Source organism: Anopheles marshallii, chromosome 3, assembly GCF_943734725.1.
Source record: "Anopheles marshallii chromosome 3, idAnoMarsDA_429_01, whole genome shotgun sequence".
Lineage (NCBI taxonomy): Eukaryota > Metazoa > Arthropoda > Insecta > Diptera > Culicidae > Anopheles > Anopheles marshallii.
In genome coordinates, this window is record NC_071327.1 from 54,835,476 (window position 1) to 54,844,321 (window position 8,846).

An 8,846-nucleotide genomic window follows, 5' to 3' on the forward strand; every position below is an offset into this window, starting at 1 on the left:
GCGCCCAGTACATCATGTTCCTCGTGACGGACTATCTGGCTTGTATCCACCTCGGCGTAATTCCTCATCCTCCTTACAGCACATACTTGTCTCCGCCTAATTGATTCTGTCTCCATAGTTATAAAGAGCGTTAAATAGGAAGTACTAGGACTTGATGGAGGACATCCAAAAAAATGTCAATGTAACCCTTAAGGACAATGGACGGATTGGAAGACCCGTCTCCAAATACAGTATGTTCTGATGGCAGCAATATAAACTAATTAGAATATTTTTGAGGTTATGTTTTAATTCACTAAAACAATGATTTCGTACCGTCCTGCACTATTCGAAAAAAAAAAATCGTGTATATCTTTTTTATTGTGCAATGTTAAAGAAAATTTTATCATTTTACCCTTGTATTGCGCGAATGCTTCTTTATTTAATATCGTACACATTGACTTAAGCAGCTACAGGCTGTTTTACATGAGGTATTTTGGCGGACATATTACACGTTACGTACTACAGTAATTATCGTTCTGTTTACTAACACTGGTTCGGCTTGCTATCACCTCACCACGCATTTAAAATAATTATAAAGCCAACATCATTATTATAAGGCCATCGAGAGCTTAAAGCTTTTACAATTATACTTCTCAAGGCATTTCCGTTGCAACAAGAGCTTCCCAAACATAATCCTACGTGTGACTCCAGTCGGACATTTCTTGGCCCGTGTGTACGAGCCGCAAAACGTTCCGTTCCTTCGCTATGGCTCGTTCCGTCCCGATCGCTATGAGGACTTCCATTAGGCAGAGGACTGTGAAAGATGAAGGGCATACGGTTAATAATAGGATGATTATTTTCAAAAATGCTCATATTAAACTCCGAACGTACAAAATAATGAAGTCAACAGCGACATTACGGTAAGCAGATTGGAGGAAAGTCCTTTGGCGTAGGTGTAGTACGCGGAGTACAAAATGATTGCTGCCAGCAGTACCATCTGGATGTAGGTGAAGTATTTAAACATGGCGATCAGTGCCGGACGCCACAAGCCAGCGCCAATGATCCAGCACATTGCGAATAGGATGTTTAAGGCACACGGTATCACAAGCTCGTATATAGCTGTTCGCCCTGTAAAGGTGAAAGGTTTCACGTTATTACAAAAGATTACCAAGGGAAACTCAAGAGGCACTTACAGTCGATTAACAGCTGTTCGGCTCCCATGCTCAGTATGACCAGCACGAAGAATATGTTTATACTACCGAACAGGTAGGTAAGAATTCGGAACGCTCGATTCGTCAGCATGATTTATACGGTCGGTTGTGCGTGAAGGCACTTCTAGAATGTGAGGGAAAGAAACGATCTGTTATGAGTTTGGGTCACTCAAAAACTACCTCCAAATTGTTAATTTATTTCCTTCAGTTTAATGCCTTAATAATGCAACAAAACCAATGTATTCGAGCCAAGAGCGCTTTATTTAAACATTCGAGTTAAAAACACCAGCCTCACACTAATGAACACTTAGACCGATTACGCAACGGGCATGTACACTACGAGCCCCTCCGCTGGATTCAGCTTTTTGCGCAGCGACTCGATTGTGGTCGATACAATGACTAGCTCCACACCACAGACAACTGAAACGAGATTAATCGATCGGGAAATAATGCAAGATTTACTTTGTGTTACATTGAAAGAGCCAACAGGAAGGTACATACCGAACATAATACTGAAGTACACCTTCACCACCAGGACGGGCATTTTGACGCTTTCGAAAAACCGATGAGCGTAAACCACCATGAGTAGTGCGAATACGAGTTGAGCATAGAGAAATATTTTAAACAGCCTTATGAGAGAGATTTCCTCCTGGAAGAATGGTATGGAAAGAACGCATTGAGCTACTTTTGACATGAAGTGACCCCCTGTACTCTGGAAGATTCATTACCGTCGCAATTCCTATGACTAAAAGCACGGCCAGTACCATGTTGGCAAGACAGGGTGATATAAATACTTCGAGCAGCGCTAAAAAAAGGAGAAAACCAATGCAGATTTGGTTAATAAGATAAAAGGTTAAACGGGTATTCAAGGGTTCCTTACGTTGCTCGTCCATGTACTGCATGATCATGTACACCGTGTACGCCATCGTGAGCAGATTGGCCGAAGCCATCAGTACGCAAAGTATTTTGCACATCATTGTGAAGCGTTCCTCTACGGCTTCCTCGCTGTCCGGTCCTACAACAAGCATAAGAAATATGGGCTATTGACTTCGGGCTATTATTATAGTACCTTATTATAGGGACTACAATCACATGTAAAATTCACCCATTGGATTGACATAAAACAAAGAGTAAGTGGAAAAAAAAATCCGATAAACTGAAGAACAAAAACGACATCGTACAACAGCGCCACGACATTCACTTCATTCTGTCATGGAAACATTATTTATTGCCATGCCTATTGCGTATAGATATTTATTTATACAAATCATCTCACACACTCAGAAGATCGGCGTCAGCTGCCCGCGTCCCGTAATTCATCTCGGGCAGCACCGTCCACACCCCATCGATCCAGTTCGTCGGTCAACGACTCCGTCACGACTTCTGTCGCACTACCGGTTCCACGCTGTGCTCCACATCCACCTTAACGAAGTAGAGCAGGGCGGCGGCAAGGCAGATCAGTACGAAAATAGCACCCAGCTGTACGTAGCTAAAGATCTTAACGATCTTCACCAATCGTGGCCGGCGCTGGAAAATCAAAGGCGACAAATGTTTTATGGTCATGTTGTGCGGTGAACCGAATGCGTTATAATCGGGAAGCGTTACCACCTGTGGCGCTTCGGACGCGTTACGTACCGTTACAATGCCGACAATCAGCGCTACGACGGACGCAAAGTTGGCGAGACAGGTGCCAACGATGATCAGATTCGTGCCTGCAAGAAATAGTGTCGGAATCAATAACTATTAATACGAAAATTGCGGCTAAGAATGGGACAAACATTTCACTCACTGAGGGGCAAGTTGGCGATCGGGAACACTTTGCTGGCGAGCGTTATAAAGATGGCTATGAGCGAGATGGCCAAGCTGTACAGGAACACCTTGTGCAGTCGGTTGGTTGTCATGTTGATGGGCAACGGGTGGAGTCACAAACGGACACAAATCAATGCGAACGACTGAGGTACGCAGTACATCACCCCTTTATAACTCTGGCCGTCCCTTGCTGGTGGAGTGGAACTTCCCGAATCACATACCACGTCCAACCGGGGTACGATTGGGTGGCAACAAATGCAGTGGCTCGTGACCGAAACGGACTGTAAATGGTCTTTTTCAGAATCTTCCACCAAAGGCGCGAGCAAGCGAGCAATGTAGGGCCGAAAGCAAAACACAAACACAGGAAGGTGGCGTACGCGAACAAAACTTCAATCGTTGTTGTGTTTAATCACAACATCCGCGGGTGCGTACAGAAAGGTGGCCGTGAACAAAACACGGATCCTTTTCATTCACGCGCACCATTTGCTGCCCGGAAAATGTGTGAAAAATGAGTGATGCTCTCCGCGGTTCCGATTGCGCACGTGCGGTGAGCGAACGGTGCGTGAGTGACCGTGGGTGGGCGAGTGCTTTGTTGTTGATGGGAGAAATGTCAAACTGAAGTTAACAGTGCGTTACCAATTTTGCATCAGTAGCAAACCTTTTATTTACAATTCTTATATTAGATAAAGATTAGTAGTTACAAGTTGAAACAAGCAGGAAATGAAGCTTAAAATTTCAGTAAAAATTAGGTCACAATTCATGGTTGATGTATGCTCAAAGTGGTGAATGCCAATAAAAAAGGCCTATTGTTTTCAATTTCATTTTAAATAGAGTGAATATTACAATAAATATGTCCAGGATAGCCCCAAAAATAATATTTTATCACTTTTTCCACTTGACTGTTTGATCTGAAAGGACATTGAAAGGGAACAACTGCCCTGTTCCCTCTTCAGAAACCCTTCTTGAGGAACTTCATCATTTATTATGGTAAAAACAAAATACCATTCAAAGCATTTACAATGAAGGAACCAAGTTCATCAAACACAGGTACAGCAGCATACAAAGTTCTATGACAACTTGGTTTCGATATCAAAATCGTAGTAGTGCTGTGGTTGTGTTGTGGATTTTTAATCTTCTCCTGATGCATAGCGAACATCCAATCTATAAAAAAGTATCATTTAGGTCTAACTTAAGTCACAAAAATGTTTTTTTCGCTTTTCGAATTTCAAAGAAAATCTATTTTTTTTAAAACCGCACCATAATCCTGCCTAAAAATTTCACTCTCAATCATGATTCAACAGAATTATGCGTAAAACTGTGCATCCTTTTGTCTTGGAGTCTCAAAATGTTGATCTTTTAACCCTTGAGCAAATTAACTCTATTCTTCCTTAAAACGATTTTTTTTTCGATCGTTACGAAAATTACCAAAATCTTTTAAAATTTGGGCTGTATTACATTTCACATCATGTTAGTCTTATATTAACTTTGTTTTGTAATCATGCCACCGCAGTTTAATTTTTCGCACATCACTGTACGAATGGTGAGTTTGTTTACATGTCCTACTTAAATGGTTTTGTTGGGATTGAGAATTCGCTTTAGGGAGCAACTTTGGTTTTCATATTTTGTAAACCAAACAAATGAATTAATAAAAGAAGCTGGTTCGAAACGTAAAATATAAGCCACGTAAAAAAAATACACACACTTAAAGTAACACAATCACCGGTTCACTGGACGCACAAATACTACACACACACAAACATTATTTCTCATGGCGCAGAAGGGTGCAGAGGAATAGTTAAAAATAAACTTGCATCATCCAGCGTACACGATTTAGCACACGTTGGTTTTTTTCCGTGCTTCTATTTGTCCCGGAATATATCACACGTTTTGTAACACGATATTGGGTTTTCACACTCCCACAATCCCTCCTGCACCTGTTCTATGACAAGAACGAAACCTACATCGAACGTGGAAACTTACCAGCAAAGAATGCTACAGGTGAGCGATATAGGAACTGATGCCCTGCGAGCGGGTGCAATGTTGAACAGCCGTTTGTGTGCGTGTTGTTCTGCCAGCGGTTAGTTCCAACGCATCTTTCACGCACCCGGAACGACCGAATTGGTCAACATTTTGCCTGCAGCAAACAGTGTGAAAAACAAACGTTCTCCGCTCTACGCCAACATCACTGCGGACACGCACAGGCGGAGGCGATGATGTTATTCTTGATGCGCAACCACTCACCGAGCGTTCCGGAGCTGCGCGTGCTGCATCTGTCAAACAGCGCGCTGTTCTACGCTCGTGAGTGCCCTTGTTTGAATATGAGTGACTTTTATGCAACATTGTGCGTCAGCTGACAAACGAGAACAACGTGCGAGCTTGTTTCAAACGATTAGTTTTATTCAATAATAATAGTTTTAATAATATCATCACAAAATATTACATATTCCATGAAGGGTTGTTTTGCTCCGTCGGACCATTCATCGCCCATTCCTTCAAGTCGCGCTTTTGATAGTGTTTGTGTGGGTGTGTTTGTATATGGATGGGGGTGTGTGAAACAGTATATCCAGTATGTGCAGCCCGGGTTTACGATGTTGTAGCCATGGTTACGATCACAATCGGCCTCTAGTGTTTTACTGCTCTTAACCATCTGTTGCAATGAGCTATCTTCTCCGCCATTTTGTAAATGTAAATGCTACATTTTGTTGTTTTTGTCTCTCTTTAGTTACTTTAATGTTTTGCAAATCTGTTTCCACTAAGCAAACGGTAATGGTTTGATTTGGTTTTGTTTGTGTGTATGTTTGTTTTTTCTTCCTCTAAAGTAACGCTTTGCACGAATGTTGTTTGTTGGTTGTGTAAGTTTGTGGCTTTGTGTTTGTTTATTCATCTTTAATAATCGCTTTTTTTGCTGGGATTAAGTTACTTTACCTTTTACGGGTTGTGCATTTTGCTACTTTTTACTACTCTGTTTTTGTTTACTCGTTTTACTTTTTTGCTGTTTTTTTTAATGCAATTGATCTTTCCTCTCGTGATTAAGTTCTTACGAGTTTGTCTTCTTTTCTTTCACTACTTGGGTTTTCTGATACGGGTACAGTGGGGGTTTCTGTCTCATTCTTATCATTTCACGACTTTCGTTTTCTTTCCACCATGCATTAGCTATTGCGAAACAGCTTTCGCATTTAATTCTTTCCGCTTCTGCCATTTTCATCCCTTTTTCTTCCCCAATATATGTCTGCTTTAACAACAACATCGTTTCCATCAACATCACACATCTTTGTGGGTGTGTGTTTTAAGTTAAGCGTACAAGCGTTCTACACTGCAGGTCTAGGACATCTTTAATAACGGAGCCAATAATGTAATGGCTCTTAAAATATGTTGCAGCTGTCTTGTGTTTTGTGTAAATTATCCACCACCGGTCCAGTAGTGCACGCAAATGTATAGCTATACTTATTTAATTCCTAACATTGTACCACCTGTTGTTGTTTTGTGTATCGATCGATAACGAGCCCGCATGTGTTCATGAACCGAACGTTTTATTTCTGTCAATGAGCTTCATTTTTTTAATTACATTAGCCGATTTATGCTTATCAATAATGTCTAAGTTTACTTCTCTGTTCTTATGTTATTTTTTTTTCTCATGTCATGTGTGTTCTCATGTCTTATGCGTTTTAATCGTTAGATGATACCTTTTTACTACCCAGCGAACCACATCGAAATGTTGATTTTGAAGATAAAGCGTGACTTCAATGTGTGGTTTGTTGATGTACTGCATATTGGTGTAGTTTTAATAGCATTCACTACGTTAGCCACACATAGTTGGTGGAAGCGGAACATGCAAACACCTATGAGCTTTCGCCATTGAAATGAAATTTTCGGTTAAAATCCCACATTAAAGTAGTCTCAACTTAACACATTGCCACACTCTTATGTAAATACCACTATGCAAACAGTGAGATGAGTAGTCGTGTTCTAGGATGATGCAAGAGCTTCGATAGGATGGTTTGGTTTAGTACCATGCAAACAGCAAAACGCGTAACTAAAACCAGTAAACGCGTAACGAAACAGTACACTCTTCATCTTTACCTTGTATTGTGGTTTGTTTCGTTTCTTATTGACATTATTTCGGGTTTTTCTTTACATTTTACAATCAACACAATTCACAATTGTTTAGCTTAGCAAAGGTTCGTTTATATCGCTACATGAAGCTGGGTGCCTTTTTCCATCCTCCACCTTTGCTCCTTCTGTTATCCTGTATTTTTGCGATTGTGTGTGTTTTTTCTTGGTTTTGTTTTAGTTGTCTTCTCATCTTTACTTGTCTTTAAGATTTTGGTTTAGTTTTAGTTATGTTTTTTTCCTCGTTTACTTCGACCTTTCAGTTCAGTTGTGGTTGACAATACATGCTGACTGCTGTTCGGTTTTCAACGTTTTGCTGACGATGAGGCACTTTTAGTTCTTATTATTCTCGCACAAAATACATATCCAACCACAAAACCGTTCCCTCCGGCTAATGCTGCTACTGCTGCCACTGGGTTGCGTCCTATGCTTGCCTGTGAAAGATGTCTTCCTCGCGGTTTTTTTTGTTTGTTTTTGAGTTACTTTTCACCGTTCAACGTACGATTCAGGTGGTGGTTTTTGTTCTTTTCATTGATTGCCGATTCAGCAAGCAAGTTTTGTTTTTCGGTGACATTTATTATCCTATTAACAACAGCGTTTTGCGTTCTCAAGGTTGAGTCGTTCCCTGTTATCCGTTGAAATATTCTTATTGGCAGGTTAATATTTAACTGTAACTCCATGACTTTTTTGCGCACTCTCTTCCCACTCGATAAATGGTAGTTTTCCGTTGAAACTGACAATTTTAGTTGCTTTAAAGGGAGTTTTTTTTCTGGTTCAACATAAATCGATGGACATTCTTTGTTTTCGGGTTTCCGGTATTTTGCTTATTTAATGTTGCAGTGTACATACTATCCGCTGTATGTTTGTAAACAATTTAATGTCAGCACACATACAGCTTTACCTGCATAAGTGTATTTTTAGTGTTTGATTTCTCTTTAGTTTGCTCGTATCGGGGTTTAGCATGCTTTTTTCTTCAGTGAATAGATTTCCATGTTTTATTTGCTTTCTCATCTTCTTTCAAACGGTTGCCGTTTGATTCAGTCTCGCTAGCTGCACGGTTTTCTTTATAATTTAGTTTCACGTTTTAGATGTTTCGAAAAGTGTTCAACAATGGGGATGTGTTAAAAAGAACCAAAAAAAAAAACAAAAGTTCGTAATGGAAAATTTGATTTTATTTATCCATAAAATTTTAGTAAAGTATATTTTCAAAAAATATTCAAACCAAAATCAGTTACAGAGAACATTTTATGAATTGATTCCAACTTTATTTGGAAGACCAAAATCATAAAAAAGCTATAAAATAGAATGAATCTTACCGGCCCAAAACGTTATTTACTTGCTACTATACATACGTATTTAACTACTACAAAACTAATAGTTCTACTACTAGCACTAATACTTTTACTACTGTTACTACTATTACCACTACCACTAATGTTACTACTACAGCTACAACTAATACGCTTCCACTACGGGTACCTTTTTCCATCATAATTTCACGGGTTTTAAGACTTTTGTTTACTAAGTTTTCTTTATTTTGTATTCATAACCAGCATTTGCATCGTCTTGACAACTGTTGCACGTAAAGGGGTGTGTGTGTGTGTGTGTGTGTGTGTGTGTGTTTTGTTTAGGGTTTAAACTTTATTTAGCATGTTTTTGTTTTGTTTTGTTTTTTGCAAGCGTTTAGTTTCGTTTCAACTTCACTACTACCGTTGTATTTGTTGTAATGTTTACACG

General features: G+C 39.8%; 3 protein-coding genes across 3 annotated transcripts; all 3 read right to left on the reverse strand.

The window, feature by feature from the left end:
• Window positions 1-674: 674 nt before the first annotated feature.
• Window positions 675-1,281, reverse strand: LOC128715373 (uncharacterized). Its single transcript, XM_053810259.1, has 3 exons — window positions 1,173-1,281; window positions 871-1,107; window positions 675-793 (listed from the first exon to the last, which is right to left on the reverse strand). The coding sequence occupies exons 1-3, from the start codon at window positions 1,279-1,281 to the stop codon at window positions 675-677; spliced, it is 465 nt and encodes a 154-aa protein (XP_053666234.1).
• Window positions 1,282-1,506: 225 nt separating this feature from the next.
• On the reverse strand, window positions 1,507-2,167 carry LOC128712845 (uncharacterized). Its single transcript, XM_053807713.1, has 4 exons — window positions 2,071-2,167; window positions 1,919-1,995; window positions 1,692-1,839; window positions 1,507-1,610 (listed from the first exon to the last, which is right to left on the reverse strand). Exons 1-4 carry the CDS (start codon window positions 2,165-2,167, stop codon window positions 1,507-1,509), a joined length of 426 nt encoding a protein of 141 aa, XP_053663688.1.
• A 397-nt stretch (window positions 2,168-2,564) lies between these two features.
• LOC128715219 (uncharacterized) lies at window positions 2,565-3,091 on the reverse strand. The gene is made up of 3 exons (XM_053810101.1): window positions 2,980-3,091; window positions 2,826-2,902; window positions 2,565-2,717 (listed from the first exon to the last, which is right to left on the reverse strand). Exons 1-3 carry the CDS (start codon window positions 3,089-3,091, stop codon window positions 2,565-2,567), a joined length of 342 nt encoding a protein of 113 aa, XP_053666076.1.
• Window positions 3,092-8,846: the final 5,755 nt, after the last annotated feature.

Excerpts from the sequence above, each read along its gene's own strand:
- LOC128715373 (XM_053810259.1), bottom strand. The coding sequence starts at position 1,281 with ATGCTGACGAATCGAGCGTTCCGAATTCTTACCTACCTGTTCGGTAGT. Across the intron at positions 1,108-1,172 it reads CGAACAGCTGTTAATCGACT|GGCGAACAGCTATATACGAG; the intron begins GTAAGTGCCTCT and ends TCACCTTTACAG. Across the intron at positions 794-870 it reads GCTGTTGACTTCATTATTTT|TCCTCTGCCTAATGGAAGTC; the intron begins GTACGTTCGGAG and ends CATCTTTCACAG.
- LOC128712845 (XM_053807713.1), bottom strand. The coding sequence starts at position 2,167 with ATGATGTGCAAAATACTTTGCGTACTGATGGCTTCGGCCAATCTGCTC. Across the intron at positions 1,996-2,070 it reads GCAGTACATGGACGAGCAAC|CGCTGCTCGAAGTATTTATA; the intron begins GTAAGGAACCCT and ends TCCTTTTTTTAG. Across the intron at positions 1,840-1,918 it reads TAGTCATAGGAATTGCGACG|GAGGAAATCTCTCTCATAAG; the intron begins GTAATGAATCTT and ends CCATTCTTCCAG.
- LOC128715219 (XM_053810101.1), bottom strand. The coding sequence starts at position 3,091 with ATGACAACCAACCGACTGCACAAGGTGTTCCTGTACAGCTTGGCCATC. Across the intron at positions 2,903-2,979 it reads GATCGCCAACTTGCCCCTCA|GCACGAATCTGATCATCGTT; the intron begins GTGAGTGAAATG and ends TATTTCTTGCAG. Across the intron at positions 2,718-2,825 it reads TGATTGTCGGCATTGTAACG|CGCCGGCCACGATTGGTGAA; the intron begins GTACGTAACGCG and ends TTGATTTTCCAG.